The sequence below is a fragment of the Pipistrellus hanaki genome (assembly GCF_964339955.1).
Source record: "Pipistrellus hanaki genome assembly, chromosome: 10".
NCBI classification, from domain to species: Eukaryota; Metazoa; Chordata; class Mammalia; order Chiroptera; family Vespertilionidae; genus Pipistrellus; species Pipistrellus hanaki.
Window position 1 is genome coordinate 9,870,030 of NC_140512.1, and position 18,960 is coordinate 9,888,989.

Below are 18,960 nucleotides of genomic sequence, written 5' to 3' on the forward strand. Positions count from 1 at the left end.
AGGCCGGTGTTGCTCAGTTGGTTGGGGCATCATCCTGTGCCCTGAAGAGTCCTGGGTTTGATTCCTGGTCAGAGCACATACCCAGGTTGCAGTTTCGATCCCTGGTCTGGGCATGATGGAAGGCTCTCACAGTGATTTCTCTTCCTCTCCATTCCCCTCTAAAACAACAACACAAAAACCAATTAGAGATAAGTGGGGTTTAAGGAGAGCTGTAAGGAGGTATGGAGGGCGGGCCAGGTGGGGCTGAACTGAGTAGGAGTGAGTGATTCTCTTATCTGCAGGAGCAGAGTACTTCTGGGACCTTACCCTTATTTTGTCCCCTTCTGTAGATGAAGCATGTTGTGTACACAACTCATTTTTCCCCAAAACTAGGTGTGATCAGGAGGGCAATTGAGTTTATCAGTGACTACACCTCACTGGTAGTAGGAGCTGTTGATGGCATTTTCAAAGTTGCAGTCCAAGCAAGGAGGAATTGTGTCAGTATATGGACGCCAGCTATGTCGCTGGTGTGGCCGGCTGCTACCTGTCGGATTTTGAACCTATGAGCAAATTCCTTAAAGAAAAGTTTTTTTCTGTATATAAATGTTCCCTTGGCACTTTCTGAAGATCCCTAACTGATAGGGATGTTGAAATGCTATTTTGATTGTGCAGAGGAACTAGTTGTGTGAGGAAAACTATTTGTATTTCCTTTGCTACTTAGTTAAAGACCAGTTGACTATGTTGATGTAGTCTATTTGTGGATTCTCTGTGTTTTTCCATTGATCTATTTTTGACTTTTTGGAAGGTTATTATTCAAGTACTTTAATAAAAATAGACCTACTCAGTCCATTTCCAGTTGGGTGTTGGCAAATACTGTCTTTTAAGAAATTGGTCCATTTTTATCTAGATTTTGAAAATTGTGTCAATAGTAAGATAAATGCCCATGGTTTTGGCAGCTATTTAGTCTCATTTCTGATATTTGTAATTTTTTATGTCCCCTTTTCTTTCCCCATTGACCCCCTAGCCTGCCCCCACTCCTGTAGTTTCACCCTCTGTTAAGGCCATACAAGGGATTGTTATGTCTCAGTGAACAATTGACTTTTAGGTAATGTCCCTTTTTGTCCCTGGGGGCTTTTCTTGCTTTAAAATAAAATACATCTTCTCCCACTGTCTTTATTATCTTTAAAAAAATATGTATTTTTTATTGCCCTAACTGGCTTGGCTCAGTGAATAGAGAGTCTGAAGGGTCCCTGGCTTGATTCCAGTCAAGGGCATGTACCTTGGTTACAGTCTCCTCCCTGGCCAAGGGCCCTGATTGGGTGTGTGCAGGAGATAACCTATCCTTATGCTTCTCTCACATCGGAACTTCTCTTGGTCTTTCTGTCTCTCTAAAAATCCATGGAAAAATATCATCTGATGAAGATTAAAAAACACACACAAACAAAGAAAATAAATAAAAATGACTTAAAATATATTTTTTAGTGATTTCAGAGAGGAAGGGAGAGAGAGAAACATCAATGATGAGAGAAAATAATTGATCAGCTACCTCTTGCATGCCTCACACTGGGAATCAAGCCTTCAACCCCTGCATGTGCCCTGACTGAAAGTTGAACTGTGACCTCCTGGTGCATATATTTTGGTAGCAATTGGAGGGGAGTGGAGAAGGGTCCCAGGAAAGGGAAGAGAAGTTGGTGTAGTGGAGGAATCCATATATGGCTGGAGTCTGTGCTGTTTGTGGGGAGTAATGAGGAGATACAGTGAGACACCAGATAATGAGGTGAGGAGCTTAGGCTGTGAAAAGACATTCAAATACTGTAACTGGAGGGAGTGGACCAGAAGCACTATTTTAGCAGTGGTGTGGAGTATAGACTGGGAGATAGGTCGGGAAGGTTACTACTTATTCATGTGAAAATCTGGAGAGGACATGAAGTCTTTTGTAACAGAAGAGGGAAAGCTTTTCCCCCCTTTCAATAAAGGAAAAAGCCCAAATGCTTACATAAATAAAAAATATGCCAGGTACGTTACAAATTGAGTTCGTAAGATGAGCCCCATAATATTGACTAAATTGCCTCATGAACACTGATTTGAACATAACTGTTTATTCATTTATATACTAGAAGTTTTCTCTTCACTTCATTTGTCAATATATAAACCTGTCTTTCCTTTCCCAAGAATGTGTTTATGGTGTTACTGACACAGTTGCCCTGAAGAGTGGAAGTGGGGGAAGGTGTATGTGAATGAATAAGAAGATCTAATAAGGTTTTGAAATCTAAAGAACTTTTTTTAAAAAAAATCTTTATTTTGTATTATTTTGTAGCCAGGACAGTCCTGAATTTGTGCTTAGTGTGGGCTTGGTCTCTTTAAAAAGTCATTATGGCCTGGCCGGTGTGGCTCAGTGATTGAGCATTAACCTGTGAATAGGAGGTCACGGTTCAATTCCCAGTCAAGGCACATGCCCAGGTTGAGGGCTCGATCACCAGTGTAGGGCGTGCAGGAGGCAGCCGATCAATGATTCTCTCTCATCATTGTTTCTACCTCTCTATCCCTTCCCTTCCTCTCTGAAATCAATAAAAATAAATAAGAAAATCATTATGAGTGATATTGATAATGTGCTGTCCTGGGGACCTGCCAGTCAGAACAGATACCTACTGGAGTCCTGAAGAGGGATTGAGGGAGGGGCCCCACAGTTTGAGTCATTGCTCCTTTATTTGGTGAATTCTGGGTTATCCAGGGAGGAACTAAGGACCATTAATTACTGATTGATAACTGTATGTGGCCATTCAGATGCATATTGGCTATATGTTGTGACTGCTGCAGGAGACACAATAATTACTATGTTTTCTTTCTAGGACTCAGAAGTGGAAATCTGTATTTTCCAAGGCCATTGGTACACAGGGAGTATTTGGACTTCCTCGTACCACAGTCCCTTTTGCCCACTACACCTAAACAAAGGCCTAATTTCTGGCACTACAGTGACCATGGGGAAAAAATGAGAATGGAAGGGACTCAGACTAAACCTCAGCAGCTGTGGCACAATAGGGTTTCACCGAGTTCCTGTGAAAGCAGGGGTGTGCTCTCTAACCCTCAAGGGGGCGAAGCCCCCTCCCTGGAGAAAAAGTGTGAAGAAGAAGTAGGAGAGACGGACCGCTCCCTCCAGGGGCTCTTGCCCTCTGCTGCCCTGTTGGCCCAGTATAACAAGGTCAACGAAGCCATTCAGTGTGACATGAGCTGGTTGGAGCATGCGAACCTGGGGAGATCCCCTGCGCCATCACCAGGAGGGAGGAAGGGAACAGGGGAAGAGTCAGTGCTGTGTGGGGACCTGAGTAGAAAGGAGGTAGGAGAGCAGGGCAGCCGGCCCTCCACTGCCCAGTTGGCCCAGTCTAACAAAACCCATGAAGCCGTCCATTGTGATATAGCTTGGTTGGGAGATGTAGAGATGAACTCCCCTGAGCAAATGCCCTTGGTAAGCGAGGAGTCACCGAACTGCACAGCAACCGGACCGAGGAAGATGTCGGGGAGCCGGAAGTTAAAGGAGGCCACAGTTACATCCTTAAAAGGAAACAACGATGTTGCTACTTTGACCAAAGAAATTACTTCTTTGAACATTTCAGATGAGTATGAGTGGGAAGACGAAGAGATAGAATGGGTCTTTGAAGAAGAAGTTAGTGGTCTGAGTTCTAATCGGGAGGAATCCTGGGGAAGCTATTTCTGTTCTCTACTTTGCTGGCCCTGCAGCAATCAGATCAACAAGAGGAGTGATGAGTGTGAGGGCCTCACTAGGAGCCTGCTATCCTAACCAGAAAAGAGGACTGTGAAATATATGACAACAAGTCTCTAACAGAACATAGCATCACCAATCAGCAGCCTCCTGCACCCCCCTCCCCACTGGGGATGTGCCTGCAACCAAGGTACATGCCCTTGACCGGAATTGAACCTAGGACCCTTGAGTCCAATGGCTGAATCTCTATTCACTGAGCCAAACCAGTTAGGGTGATAATTCTAAACTCCATTTTAAAATCGAGTTTTCACTTAAGCTTTAGGTGCTCATATTTGTATTCTTTGCAAAGAGGATTCCAAGTTAGAGTTGAGACAGTCAGCAGATGATGACTGGGAGGTAATGGTAATGGAGAGCTGGGTTGAATAGTTAGGGTAGGGGGTTGTAGATTTAACTCTGCTGTTGGGCAAATGAAGATTGTCACCATTCTAACTGGGTAACAGGCATATCTAAAGACCTTAGGTTATGCTGAAACCGGTTTGGCTCAGTGGTAGAGTGTCGGTCTGCAGACTGAAAGGTCCCAGGTTCGATTCCTGTCAAGGGCATGTATATTGGTTGCGGGCACATACCCAGTAGGGGGTATGCAAGAGGCAGCTGGTCGATGTTTCTCTCTCATTGACGTTTCTAACTCTCCCTCTCCATTCCTCTCTGTAAAAAAAAAAATCAATAAAATGTATTTAAAAAAAATAAAAATAAAGACCTTAGGTTACAAAATGGGTTGGAGCCAAAGATTTTCTCTTCTGTGGAATGTTATTTTTATGGTTTTTCACATTTAATTGCTGATGTTGCTAATGATAGTAAGTTGTGGTTTATGTGGGATTATTATTTTGTTAGAGTGAAAAGGAGGGGGAAAGATAGGGAGGGAGAAACATTGATTGGTTGACTCCCAACTGGCTGGGAATTAAGCCTACAACCGAGGCCCATGACCTTGGGGTACTGGAAGTTTAGTATCTTAAGGACAGGTTTTCCTTTACACTGAGCCTTGATATTGAGTATCCCTGTCATACCTCCCAACACCTAGTCCTGGGCTGTCAGGGTTCAGTTGCTTTACAGCCATGTAAAGGTCATCCTGTCTGCAGTGGCATAAAGGAAACACTGGTAACTAAGCTCAGGCAAAATGTCAAGAGCCTTCATTTTATCCTAAAGGTAGAAAGGAAAAATGGGTATTGATATTCTCTCTCTCTCTCTCTCTCTCTCTCTCTAATCCTCAATTTTTCAATTGATTTTTAGAGAGAATGGAAGGGAGGGATTACTGAGTTCCAGCTCAAAGAAGAGCTAAATGTATCATGATGGGCAAGAACATGTGATGTCTTGATTTCAACTAATAAAGCTATTACAGAAACAAAAGTCTTTGGAGTGAATTTTATGTTATAAAAGTTAGTTGAATTGCATGTTTGAGATTCTTGAGCATATTCTTTCTCTCCCAAAAAGGCCACATCACTGATAACCTATAGATTTGGGTCATTTGTGTGTGCTTCTAATAATTTCCGGGGACCCTTAGATAAGGAATAGACTATCTTGCTCATTTTAATAGACGGAGACCAAGCACATAGCAGGTTGTGGATAACAGCACTGTCCAAGGGCCATGGACTTCCATCCAGTGCCTGCTCCTAGGAAGGAAGTTTTAGAAGTCTTAAAGGAACCGTCTTTATACAAATATGTAGACAGCCACTTGGTCAATTTGTAGGGACAACCTTCCAATAAATGGTGCAGGTTAAGTTTGCTAGATACCAAAAAGGTTAATTAGGGCTCATTTGGAAGAGCAGGAAGTCCATTGCACACGTGGGGTGGGATGGGAGAGCCATCAGTGTCTGCAGGGGTGTGTGTGCATGTGAGCACCCAGGGTTTTCTAAGCTCACAGCCCACAGGTCTAGGGCTCAGTCCTACAGGACTGCCACCACCCTTCAGATGCCACTCACCATACCCAGGCTATCACCCGTGCTCCTGATGGACTGGCTGTCACTTGGAGGTCCCAGTGTCCCTTGCCTCGGGTTTGGTTTTGCTGAAGCAGATCCTGGTACGCGTGGAAGGGATGCATAGGACGAGGTAGGAGGAAAGGGTGTGGAGTCTCCATGCCCCCCTCTAGGCATGTAAGTCTTCCAGCACTTCTGTGTGTTTACCTACCCCAAAGCTTTCTTTGTTTTTGTTAATCCTCACCCGGGGATGTTTTTTCTTTGACTTTTAGGGAGAGTGGAAGAGAGGGAAAGGCAGAGAAACTGATGAGAGAGAAACACATCTATTGGTTGCCTCTTGCAACAGCCCAGACCAGGGCCCCTGTCAAGGGTCTGGGCCTTTGACCAGAATCAAACCCTGGACACTATGGTCTGCAGGCCAAAGCTCTACTGAGCAAAACCGGCTAAGGCAATATAACTTTCGTTGACTTTTTTTTTTTTTTTTAAGAAAGACTAAAGAGGGAAGGAAAAAGGGAAGAAGATAGGGAGAAAGGGAGAGGAGGGAGAAAGAGAAAGAGACATTGACTTGTTCCACTTATTTATGTATTCATTGGTTGATTCTTGTATGTGCTCTGATTGGGGATTGAACCAGCAACCTTGGTATTTTGGAAAGACACTCTAACCAACTGAGCTTTCAGGCCAGGGTGAAACCTATATAATTTTATTAAACAACTATAGGCCTGATGCATGAAATTCATGCAAGAGTAGGCCTTCCTTCCCCCAGCTACCAGCACTGCCTTCCCTCTAGCACCTAGGACCCAGGCTTCCCTCCCTCCAGCCGCCAGCAGGTATCCGGGATCAGGGCTTCCCTGTGGCTGCTGGTAGGCACCTGGGCCCTGGTTTCCCTTGCAACCCTGGCTTCATCCGGAAGGATGCCCGGAAGGACATCTGATCTAATTAGCATACTATGTTTTCATTATTGATGTCATTCCAATCCTATCTAATAAAAGTAATATGCAAATTGACTGTCACCCCAACACACAAGATGGCTGCTCCCAGGTGGATACAAGATGGCCACCACAAAATGGCCTGCAAGGGAGGGCAGTTGGGGGTGACAAGGCCTGTAGAAGAGGGAAGTTGAGGATGACCAGGCCTGCAGGGAAGGGAAGTTGGGGGCACCAGAGCCTACAGTGAAGGGAAGTTGTGGGGGACCCAGGCCTGCAGGGGAGAGCAGTTGGGGGGGGACCAGGCCTGCAAGGGAGGGCAGTTGGGGGTGACAAGGCCTGTAGAAGAGGGAAGTTGAGGGTGACCAGGCCTGCAGGAAAGGGAAGTTGGGGGCACCAGAGCCTACAGTGAAGGGAAGTTGTGGGGGACCCAGGCCTGCAGGGGAGAGCAGTTGGGGGGGACCAGGCCAGCAAGGGAGGGAAGTTGGGGGTGACCGGGCCTGTAGGAAAGGGCAGCTGGGAGGGACTCAGGCCTGCAGGGGAGAGCAGTTGGGGGAACTAGGCCTGCAGGGGAGGCAGTTAGTGGTGACCAGGCCTGCAGGAGAGGGCAGTTTGGTAGGACCCAGGTCCCTCAACCCCTAGGGAAAGAGACCAGAAATGAATAGAAAACTTCTGGAACCCTGATAATAGCAACAGAACCTGCTGGATAGGGAGGGACACAACTTGTGAGCAAGATCTAGCTCCACTGTTCAGCAAAGAACAAGACATGCTCTGCCTTAGCTGCAGGCACCACCCCGACAGGCGGAGCTGCTTCTGCTGAGGCCCAGGTGGGCTGTGCTTAACCAGGAAGAGGAAGGAAGTGAGGGGTATTTTGGGGTGTGGCTAGCTGACTCAGTACAGTAATTCCCTTATATTCTTTAACAATTTTCTGAGTCACTTACCCTGGGAAATTCTTAGGGTTTGGGCAGTAAGATCCAATCAAGTTAAACATGATGTAGCCACACCAGAGTTTTCATTGTAGTTATAGGAACCCCTTCTTCCCAATCAACAAATCATCTCAGGCGGTATACACACACACACCTTTTGGTCAGCAATGCCAAATGCACTTAACTATAAAATAATTAGTTTCATACTCTCAAGATAAAGCAAAGTGCAGATGAATGTGTAGAGCATTTGTGTAAAAAATAGCCCTTTATTTGCTTGTGATTTATAAAATTAATCTGGAAGACTTAACAAGAAACTGGTAACATTGGTAGCCATTGGGGAAGGGAACTGGGGAAGCTGGGGGAGAAAGGAAGAAGGAAGAGTTTTCATAATTAAATGAAAACTATATGCCATTTAAATTTGGAACACAAGCATGTATTATTCAGAAATAAAAAAAAAATACATTTGAAAAATAAATAATGAGCTTTTATTATCTTCAACAACAGACCAGAGTGGAGCCTGAAGGGGGATCTCAGCAGCCTCGTGTGGAGGTGCAGCCCCCGGAGGAGTGTCCTCAGAGGCTGTCGTCCGGACACCCCGGCTTTCTGGGCATCGCGGGCCACAGTGCGCGGCAGGAGGGGGACTGGCAGGGCCTGTCCTGCGAAGTCAGCGCCGTCCAGCCGGGGGAACCTGGAAGACAGTCCCTCTCGGGGGTCACAGCTTCCCTGGAAGGTGGGTGAGAGGTCACTCGTGTGTGTGACACCAGATGTGGTCCTGGGCGCCCCCTCTCCGACCCCAGGCCTCTGTTCTCGGCCACAGCGTGTGATTCTGAGCCGAGAACACGGACAGGCCGGGCGGCTGTCAGTCCGAGTCCGAGCTCTCACTTGACTTGGAAGACTTATGCTTTCGTTTCTTCTTCCTTTTCTTCTCTTTCTTCTTCTTCTTATGCTTTTCTTTCTTCTTCCTCTTCCTGTGCCTCTCCCTACATTCCGAGGAGCTGGAGCTGCTCCCATCGTCATCTGAGGTGGAATCCTCCAGCAGCTGCTTTAACTGCTGTATCCTAACCAGAGAAGACCGGTCAAAGAACCAGAAACCATAACAACGTCCAAGAATTCTTTTAAATATAAGATTAGATGTGAGGATAAAAAAGTGACCAATAATCACCTCATTTTGCACAGTATTTTTAGTTTTTCATGTTTCCCATTCCTGTCCACATCCACGCCTATTCTTTTTTTTTTTTTTTTTTTTTTTAATATATTTTATTGATTTTGTACAGAGAGGAAGGGAGAGAGATACAGAGTTAGAAACATCGATGAGAGAGAGTCATCGATCAGCTGCCTCTTGCACACCCCCCACTGGGGATATGCCTGCAACCAAGGTACATGCCCTTGACTGGAATCGAACCTGGGACCCTTCAGTCCCCAAGCCGACGCTCTATCCATTGAGCCAAACCGGTCCCGGCCACATCCACGCCTATTCTACAGGGCTGTGTAAAAGTGTTCTGAATCCTTTCCATTATCCTAAATATTTCTGCATGTTTCATTTTTCTTCTTTTTTAAAATATGTTTTTGTTGATGTCAGAGAGGAAGGGAAAGGGGAGATAGAAAGTTGAATAATGAGAGAATCATTGAACAGCTGCCTCCTGCATACCCCCTACTGGGGATCGAGCCAGCAATCCGGGCATGTGCCCTCGACCAGGACCCTTCAGTCTGCAGGCTGACACACTATCCACTGAGCCAAACCAGCTAAGGCAATTTCTGCATGTTTCTAGAGTCCCTTTTATTGTAACTTCTAACAGATACAGCCTTTCCTAAATCATGCCCCCACTGCTCAAGTTCATATGAGGTAATTTATCACCTCAACAATTATAACTGAAGACCACAGATTTGAAAAAGTAAAAACCTCCTATTTTTTCATTCTATCTTTACGTTTATCAATAGCTCAGACCCCTGAAGAACAATCATATGAAAGAGAACCAATCAGCCAAAACCGGTTTGGCTCAGTGGATAGAGCGTTGGTCTGCGGACTGAAAGGTCCCAGGGTCGATTCCTGGCAAGGGCATGCACCTTGGTTGTGGGCACATCTCCAGTATGGGGTGTGCAAGAGGCAGCTGATCGATGATTCTCTTCTCATTGATGTTTCTAACTCTCTATCCCTCTCTTTTCCTCTCTGTAAAAAATCAATAAAATATATTTAAAAAAGAAAGAAAGAAAGATAGAAAGAAAGAAAGAAAGAGAACCAATCATACAGTAGAATGAGGGCTGCCAACATCAACCATTCTGGTTTCAGCAGACTGGGCCACGCCCACTGCATTACGCTAACCCAATGGAGCAGGCTACCTGCTCGTTGCTGGAACCCAGGCCTTTTCAGTGACTGCTCCTGGCCTCCAAGCACTGCGCAATTAAAGCCCCACCTTTGTTACACTACTCCTCTAACAGGAATAGTTGTTCCCAACTTAACACAATGTAAAACTTTAAGAGGGTCTTGTTATCATCAGGACAACCTCACCTTATATCCTTCTCATGTCTTTTATTCTCTCGGATGATGTCATACATGGGATCTTCATGTGCCTTGAAGGTTAGAGAAAGTTAAGGTTGGGTTAAACTTCATAGATTGTTAGTTAATTTAAAATTAAATCGCTTTTTCACTGAAATTAGTTTGTTCCCCTCCCCAGTTTGGTGTAATTTTATATTCTACAGGTTTTAATCCTTCCTGAGAATCATCATGACTTTAAACTTATGGAGGCTAAAAAAGGTTTTCCAATTATACAAATACAGGATTATAATTTTAGTATCTTTTGTAAGGAAATAAACCATAGAAATATTGAAAAATACTATTCAAGATTAGAAATATTAAAGTAATTATCTTTTGATTAAATTATATTAAGCAAAACAAGTGAGTTAGAAAATGATACGTAGCCGAAACCGGTTTGGCTCAGTGGTAGAGCGTCGGTCTGCGGACTGAAGGGTCCCGGGTTCGATTCCGGTCAGGGGCATGTACATTGGTTTCAGGCACAACCCCGGTGGGGGGGGTGCAAAAGGTAGCTGGTCGATGTTTCTCTCTCATCGACGTTTCTAGCTCTCTATCTCTCTCCCTTCCTCCCTGTAAAAAATCAATAAAATATATTTTGAAAAAGAAAGAAAAAGAAAATGATACGTAAGAATGACTCATTTATTAGGTACACAAACCATGTGCCAAAAAAGAGGTCTGGAGGGATACTCTTCAGACTACTTACTGTAAATCCTTTTTCAATTCTGGAAAACCTTATTATGTTTCCATTTTGTTAAAGGCCAATGCATTCCTGTAATATCTGTATAATCTAAATCACTTAAAGTACTTTAAAATATGAATACACAGAGTGAATTTTATAGTATGTGAGTTATCTTTAAATTTTTTTTTTAATTTTACATATTAAACTAAAAAACATAAATAAGCCCGGCTAGTGTGACTCAGTGGTTGTGTGTTGACCTATGAACAAGGAGGTCATGATTCGATTCTTTGGGCACAAAACAGGGTGGCAGGCTCAATCCCTGGGGTATGCAGGAGGCAGCTAGCTGATCATTGATTCTCATCATTGATGTTTATCTCTCTCCTTCTGCCTCTCTGAAATCAATAAAAATATATTTTAAAAAATAGAGTTAAAAATATCTATTATCTCACCACTGGGAATATTCACTGCTAATATTTTAGTGGGGTTCTCCCAGTCATTATTCATAATTTAGAAAAAATTATAATCATGTTATATAAAACGCTCTATTCTCTTTTTCACTTAAGTTTTCATGAACATCTTCCTATGACATACTTTCTTTTAAAACATAATTCTTAAAGCTATATGATTTCTATGTTATAGTAATTTATGTTGTTGGCATATTGGCCATTGAAGTTGTTGCCTATTTTTATTTAGTTTCTATTTCTTAACCATATAAATATTCTGAGTTATTTTTCTACATTCAGAAAAATTTGTGTACATTGATGTTTTGTTAAATCCTTAGGATCAATTCTTAGAATTTAGGTTTCTGCATTTGAAAAAATATTGAATATCGATGTTTAAATTTTTTAAAATAAAATATTTTATTGACTTTTTACAGAGAGGAAGGGAAAGATATAGAGAGCTAGAAACGTTGATGAGAGAGTAACATCGACCAGCTGCCTCTTGCACACCCCCTACTGGGGATGTGCCCGCAACCAATGTACATGCCCTTGACCGGAATCGAACCCGGGACCCTTCAGTCCGCAGACCGACGCTCTACCACTGAGCCAAACTGGGTCGGCGTATGTTTAAATTTTTTAGATTTATCACCAAATTATCTGTGAGAGAGGTATAAAAATTGATATTCCAGCTATCAATGATTATTAAAATGAAAGAACAATATTTTCAATGTCTTAAAATCCCTGAAGAATGTGGACCCCAGTTTAATATATGCTGGTAATCCCAATATACCCGATATATTGAAACAGTTACTGAAGATGAATTACTATCCCTGGGAGGTGACTATTAGAATATAGTGAGAAAATGACAGACCTATTTTACTGACATGTAACGAGGAAATATCATTTATACTCACTTCTAGTTTATAATATTATAGGAAGATATCTAGTACCTAGACAAGGATTAGGAAATCAGAACCCTGATTTTTGGTTAGGAAATTTGATTTTTTCCCCCAAAGTAAAAAGTCGATAAGAATGTCTGCTTCAGAAAAAAGAATCAGTGTTCCCAGGGCATAAGCAAATAACAAGAAGTGAGTTTCTTGTTAATGTAACTGATCTCGCACACAAACACGATTTAACAGAGATGTAGTTAACGCCAGGTCCTTAGGCCAGAAGGCTTCTGGGAATACTTTTCACGTGAGCCTCCAGTTCACCGAGGACGGCCTGGTTCACGGGCACGCACCATCTGTGGCAAACGTAAATTGACACCCTGGGGTTCTACTTACTACTCTGAACTGCTCTAACTTTTGGTTGCCTTTGATAAAGAAAGGGCATTCTTTGTCGCCCGTTCGGTGACCGTACCGTTTACAGCGCCAACCTGAAAACAGAGAAAGGGGATATGTTTCTGTAAGATAATGTGTTTTACTTCATCAAGATAAAGTATCAGTACGTCATATGAGAGTTATTCTTCATTAGATTCCAATTTTAAAAGCAAAAGACTCTAAAAAAGGTGTGACCCGCAAGGACAGGGAGCATGTGAAAGGAGCCCGCAGTAAAAAGATGAAGGAAGTTATACTGCAGGGAAGAGTGTACAACGTGGACAGCAGGCCCCGGAGAACTGGATTCTGAGTCAGCAGAACAGAAACGACTCGTTTTCGATTTGGAGAGCCCAGAGGCCCTGGGACTGGCCGCACCCTCTGGCCGTGGAGGGGGAGGGACAGCAGGGGAGGAGGGCTGGCTAAAAGGCCACTGCATCGCCCAGCCCCAGCAGGCAGGCTCATTCTCTGCAGCCGGTGGGCGGAGGGGCTCTGGCTGAGGCTCAGGCCCACGGGAAGGCCAGGCGCCACACCGGAAGGACCAGATGGCTGAAGACGGAGGCTCCGGCCTCACCGCCTCGTCCCTCACAGCAGTTCCCAGCACCCAGCTCGTGGCCTTGGCCTTCAGCAGGAAACTCTCCTCTGAAAGACTAACCACCTGATGAGAGAGACTGACCTCCGCAGCCGTTTTCAGCAATAAAACAAACACTGTGTTTTCTGTTAAGCAGCCCAGGCACTCCACCCTACAGTGAGATCCAGTTATCAGTCTCTACTCAAAAGTGAACTTGGCCCGGCCAGTGTGGCTCAGAGGTTGAGCATTGATCTATGAACCAGGAGGTCCGATGCCTGGGTTGTGTGGGATTGATCCCTGGTGGGGACAGGGGGGCTGCAGGAGGCAGTCAGTTGACGTTTCTCTCTCTCCAAAATCAATAAAAGCCATATATATGTGTGTGTGTGTGTGTGTGTGTGTGTGTATATAAAGGGCTTCAGGACCCTTTCTTCAAATGCCGCCTTGTGCTGGATGAAGGTGCTGCTGCCCTGGTGGGGAGGGGGGTGTGCACCCCACCCTCTGTGCCTGTAGCTCCTCAGGCCACCTGGAGCAGCCTTACCACCGACAGAAGGAGGGGGCTAACTGATCCAAGACCCAGAGGGACCTGCCCCCGGCGTTTCCACCACGGAAGGTCCTTCCTGTTGCAGGAATACCACCAGCGCGTGTCCTCCTGAGGCACACTTCCCGTGGGAAGCCACTGCACGTGGAGTCAGAGCCTGGAGCGCCCCTCTGCTCCGCCTCGTACCGGGACCACTTACTGACCGTGTGAGCCCATCTACAGGACATAGATCACGCCGGGACTCTGCCAGCGCTGAGGAGGACACGTTAGATGGAAGGAGAAGGCCTGTGAGCCGCGGTGTGCACCCTGGTGCACTCGGAGCACCGGACGCGCCTGCACTCACACTGCATCACTTTGACCTCCTTGCCCAGGGGCATCCAGAGCCCTCTGGTTGGCGCGTGAGCCAGGAATTCCCTGGCGTGCTCGTTGCCTGGCACATCTGGTATACAGTCCTCCGGCTTCGTCTCATCTTCCTGAAAAGGGAAACAGCGGGTAAACAATATGGCCAGAGAGCACCGAGCCCGCCCCGCCTGCCTCAGAACGCAGCACGGCCTGGCTTTCTCAGCGGGGAGCTCCGAGGTCATCAGGAGTCACCTCTCAAGGTCAGAGACACAATGACCTGACAGGAAAGGTGGAGATGAATGTGCCGAAGAGCCACATCGCAGAAACCAGGTGGCTGTTCTTGGAGAAATGGTAATAGTGTTGTTCAAGAAAAAATGATTTATTTCTTCTTGCAGCGTGAGCTCCAAATTCTGATGGTAAGATTACAAGAAGTTTTCTGATAACTTAAAAGTCTTATGGAATGAGGCAAAGTGTAGGATTAGACAAGTAAGGTTTCCTGGAATAATAACAAAAGCATGTTAAGTTAAAATGGATTATTATATCTTGAAGGCCACAGGGTGTATTTATGAAATGTACTTACACCACCAAATACTTTTTAGGTTCTCTTTCTCTCTCTGGTTAATCCTCACCTGAAGGTATTTTTCCATTGATATTTACTTATTTATAATATTTTTTTGACTTCAGAGAGGAAGGGAGATGGAGAGAGAGAGATAGAAACATCAGTGATGAGAGAGCATCACTGATTGGCTGCCTCCTGCGCCCCACACTGGGGAAGCCCACACCCTGGGCATGCGCCCTGACCAGGAATGAATGGTGACCTGACCTCCTGGTTCACAGGTGATGCTCAGCCACAGAGCTGCGCCAACCGGGAGCCATGGGTTTTTAGAGAGAATTGAAGGGAGGGGGAGAGACAGAGAGAGGAACATTGATGTGAGAAACATCCATTGGTTGCCTCACACACACCCAACTGGGGTTGGGGATTGAGCCTGTATAAGGCTTTTTTTTTTTTTTAACCTTTGGATTTCCACCCCCAGGTTTCCATGTATAATAAATTTAAAATGAAAATGTTTTAAAAAAATCTTTTTTAATATTGAAAGGTAGCAAACAGAAAAGGTTATTTTGGCCTTTAACCACTCCTCTAAGTCTTGCTGCCTCAGAGACTCGGAGAAGGGGCGCGATGGCTGGGGGACAGGCAGGGGCACAGACACCGGCTGAGTAAACGGCCAGGAAGGCACAGCTGTGACACAGCCCGGTGTCTGCCTGGCACCTGCGGGAAGGAAGGTGACCACAGAGGAGGCTGAGCCCTGAGGGACTCCTGTCTGAGAGAAGAGCCGAGAGGACACTGACCTTGATGAGCCCCGGAGGAGGTTTCTCATAACTGGAAAGAGAAAGAAAGCAAACCGTCACCAACCATGTTAACCGGAACACAGCGAGCCAAAAGCAGCAGTGGGCCAAACTAAAAAGGACAACTATAATAATAAAGACATAATGTGCTAATTAGACCGACTTCCTTCCTTCCAGACAAAGTCACAGCAGGCGGGGGACCTGGGGGGGGGGCAGGCAAGGCCCTTGCACAAATTTTGTGCATCAGGCCTCTAGTTTTTAATAAAAACCTACCGTGTTTCCCCGAAAATAAGACATCCTCTGAAAATAAGACCTACTTACAGGTTTCCTTCTGAGTGAAATATAAGCCATCCCCCCCGAAAATAAGGGCCCCCCCCCAGGCTAAACATGAGAGATTTGGTCCACTGATTCTGAAAGAAATGGAGTCACAAGAAATTCACCAGGAAATTCAGAAATTGGATTGTTATGATGATGTTCCAGAAGATGATGCCATGATTGTCATTGAATAAATGAGTAAATTCTTGATACTGTAGGATTCACAGTTTGTCTGGTTTGTGTTGACAACTTACCGTACTACCGTACCATATACAGGTAATACATTTCCTTTATTTTCATTTAACAATAAATGTGTACCGTATTCTTCTTCATGGAAAAATAAGACATCCCCTGAAAATAAGACCTAGCGCATCTTTGGGAGCAAAAATTAATGTAAGGCACTGTCTTATTTTCGGGGAAACAGGGTAGAAGTACGTTACGTCGAAAGCGGTTAATAGAACATGCCCAGCGCTCGAGATCACATACACACACACTGATGTTCTCCCACATCCTGCGGAGAGGCAGAACCAAATTCACCGAAACTAACTCACCTGCCGTCTTAGCACAGTGACTTTCTTTTTGGGAGAAGGGAAAGCGAGAGACTACAGGGAAAACGTGTGGTAAGAAGACCCGGGAGTTAATTACGGTTCCAAACTGTCATCATCTGTCAGGTTGTTTATTCTAGCATAACTCTCACTCAGTGTTGATAGGGTAGTTCCTAAGGCCCTTGCAATATGATGGAACTGTGTATTTTGAAACCTATGATCATTAGCGATGTCCTTAAAAAGTACATTTCTCAACTGTTTCCAAAAATTTAAAGGCCCATGGTTGGTGTTTTTTCTTAGGGCTAAACAATTTCTTAGTTTATGTAGTAATTAGAGATTATATTTCTCGATTATTGAGGGAATATTTAACTATTAAAAACAACAGAGCTGGCTTTGGCCGGGTGGCTCAGTTGGTTGGAGCATTGTCCTGGGCACCAAAAGGTCTCGGGTTCGATTCCCAGGGCGAGTACGGGAGGCAACCAATCTACGTTTCTCTCTCAGTCTCTAAAATCAAGAAACATATCCTTGGTTGAGGGGGAAAAAAAAAAAAAAAAGATCTGGGAATGGGAATAGGAGTGTTTACTATGTAGTTGCCTTCTGCGATATCACAGTGGAGACGCCTGCATTATTTTTGTAGCTGATCCTTAGAAAATAAAACATGTCCCCGGAGGCCCGTTATTCGGTACTATCTGTGATGCCTTACGATTCTCCAATGTAGGTGGTAATAAGTTGCTCTGAGCTGCAGGAAGGCTATATTTAGATAAGAGAGAAAGAATGATCCTCCCAAGTGGGGGGGGGGGGGGGGGGGGAGAAATCTCCTATTTTGCCAAGTGCTTAAAAACACTCCTGGGGTTTCTGAGCGCCGAGGTGGGGTTTCTTCGGAAGAGTCTCCAGGTGGGTGTGCTCCACCCCGATGGCTGTGCAGCGGCTCGAGCCCCATGGCAGCCCGCCCTGGCGCTCAGCACTGAGCCTCCTCTCCCCTCAGCACCCGGAAGACTCAACACCCAGGGCAGGTGCCAGGGCAGGTGCCAGCGGGCCCTGCGCGCTGCTCGGTCCCCAAACCCGGGCGCGCCCTCCCCCGGCCCTCCCTTCCCGGGGCGGGGCGCGCTCCCTCCGGCCCAGCGGCCCGGGCGCCGGCACCGGCCCCCTCCGCCCCCGCCCGGGACGGTAACGGGCGGCAGCCGGGCCTCCGAGTACCGCCCCGGGCCCCGCGCCCTCCTCGGCCCCCGGCGGCGGACTCACAAGGACTCCAGGTGCTGGAGCTGCTGCCGCTGCTGCGCGTCGTGCCGCCGCCGCCTCTGCTCCCGGCGGCGCCGCAGCTCCTGCTCCGGCGGCTCCCGCGCCCGCCGCGCGCCCCCCGCCCCCGGCTCGCCGCGCCCCGGCCGGGACCCCGACATCCGGGACCCCGACATCGCGGCCCGCGCGGCTCCGGCGGCGGCTCCGGCGGCACTTCCTCCGCGCCCGCCCGCCCGCCGGGCCGCAGCGCCCCCTCCCGCCGCCGCCGGCCGGTAGCCTCCCCCGCAGCGCGGCCTGGAGGCCTGAAGTTCGAGCTCCGAGCGCCCGGCCCCAACGCCTGCCGGGCGGGTGGTGCCCGAGGGGGGAGCGCCCCCTGGCGGAGGCCGCGGGGAGGCCTGGGCGCCCTAGCTGCCGCCTGAAGCCTTACTGTGCGCCTTCCCTCCCGCGTCCTACCTGGACTCCGGGCCCTGGGCAGGTGCTTTGAGTCTCCCAGGGGCTACACAGGAGGCGCTCCGCACAAGCTGTAGGAGCCATCAGTTTTGGAGAAAGGAAGGTTCTCCGTAGGAATTCCCTAGTATGCGATCCCTGGTTGAAACCTAGTGTTTATTGTACTTAGGCAAGGCTTGGGCACTGGAAATGAAAAGCTAATGTACATTGAGTGCTTTTCATGTCCTGCTCATGGAGTTAAGCCCTTAATAAGAGTTGTCTTAACTTTTGAAAACTTAAGTACTGTTTACTGCTCTTACATATTATCTCTTTTTACTGTAAAAAATTTTATTGAATTTATTGGTGTAACATTGGTCAATCATCTTGATTTTATAGTTGAGAAGAAGCCCCACTTAATAGTCCTATACATGTTTTTGTGAAAATTCCTTCCAGTGTTATTCCATACTTTTTGTTTTCCTTTTTTTAAAAAAATATATATTTTGATTTCAGAGAAGAAGGGAGAGGGAGAGATAGAAAATCAATGATGAGAGAGAATCATTGATTGGCGGCCCTTTGCATGCACCACAGTGGGGACTGAGCCCTCAACCTGGGCATGTGCCCTGGCCAGGAATCGAACCGTGACCTCGCACTCAATCACTGAGCCATTGAGCCATACTGGCTGGGCCATATTTTTTTCTTTATAAGAATTATATCAAGTGGTTTTAAAGACTTTTTCTCACTGATATTATGAACATTATTCAACTAGAAATAATTCAGTCATTTGAGTTTTAATTAGGAAATAGTACTTTGCCTAAGCTTTTATTATTGGCAGTCCAAGTAATTTACATTTTATTTATTATATTCAATGTTGTGATGGTTTAATAATATCAAAGTATTAGAAATTAATGCTTTCCATGAATTCCTTGTATCTTTAAGAAAAGCCATAATTTAGCCGAAACTGGTTTGGCTCAGTGGGTAGAGTGTCGGCCTGTGGACTGAAAGGTCCCGGGTTCAATTCCAGTCAAGGGCATGTACCTTAGTTGTGGGCACATCCCCAGTAGGGGGTGTGCAAGAGGCAGCTGATAGATGATTCTCTCTCATTGACGGCTCTAACTCTATCCCTCTCTCTTCCTCTCTGTAAAAAATCAATAAAATATATATTAAA

General features: G+C 46.0%; 1 protein-coding gene and 1 long non-coding RNA gene across 2 annotated transcripts in view; both read right to left on the minus strand.

Annotated features, from left to right (window-relative positions):
• Window positions 1-18,960, minus strand: part of LOC311629091 — a 107,530-nt gene that overhangs the window by 50,699 nt on the left and 37,871 nt on the right. The window lies entirely within an intron of this gene.
• On the minus strand, window positions 7,765-17,655 carry RP9 (RP9 pre-mRNA splicing factor). The gene is made up of 6 exons (XM_084896918.1): window positions 17,376-17,655; window positions 15,277-15,307; window positions 13,931-14,060; window positions 12,449-12,540; window positions 10,023-10,084; window positions 7,765-8,574 (listed from the first exon to the last, which is right to left on the minus strand). The coding sequence occupies exons 1-6, from the start codon at window positions 17,543-17,545 to the stop codon at window positions 8,376-8,378; spliced, it is 684 nt and encodes a 227-aa protein (XP_084753044.1). The 5' UTR covers window positions 17,546-17,655; the 3' UTR covers window positions 7,765-8,375.

Coding starts and splice junctions, on each gene's coding strand:
- RP9 (XM_084896918.1), bottom strand. CDS start 17,545: ATGTCGGGGTCCCGGATGTCGGGGTCCCGGCCGGGGCGCGGCGAGCCG. Junction 14,061..15,276: donor CTCCTCCGGGGCTCATCAAG/GTCAGTGTCCTC, acceptor TTCCCTTTTCAG/GAAGATGAGACGAAGCCGGA. Junction 10,085..12,448: donor AGTTAGAGCAGTTCAGAGTA/GTAAGTAGAACC, acceptor CTAACCTTCAAG/GCACATGAAGATCCCATGTA.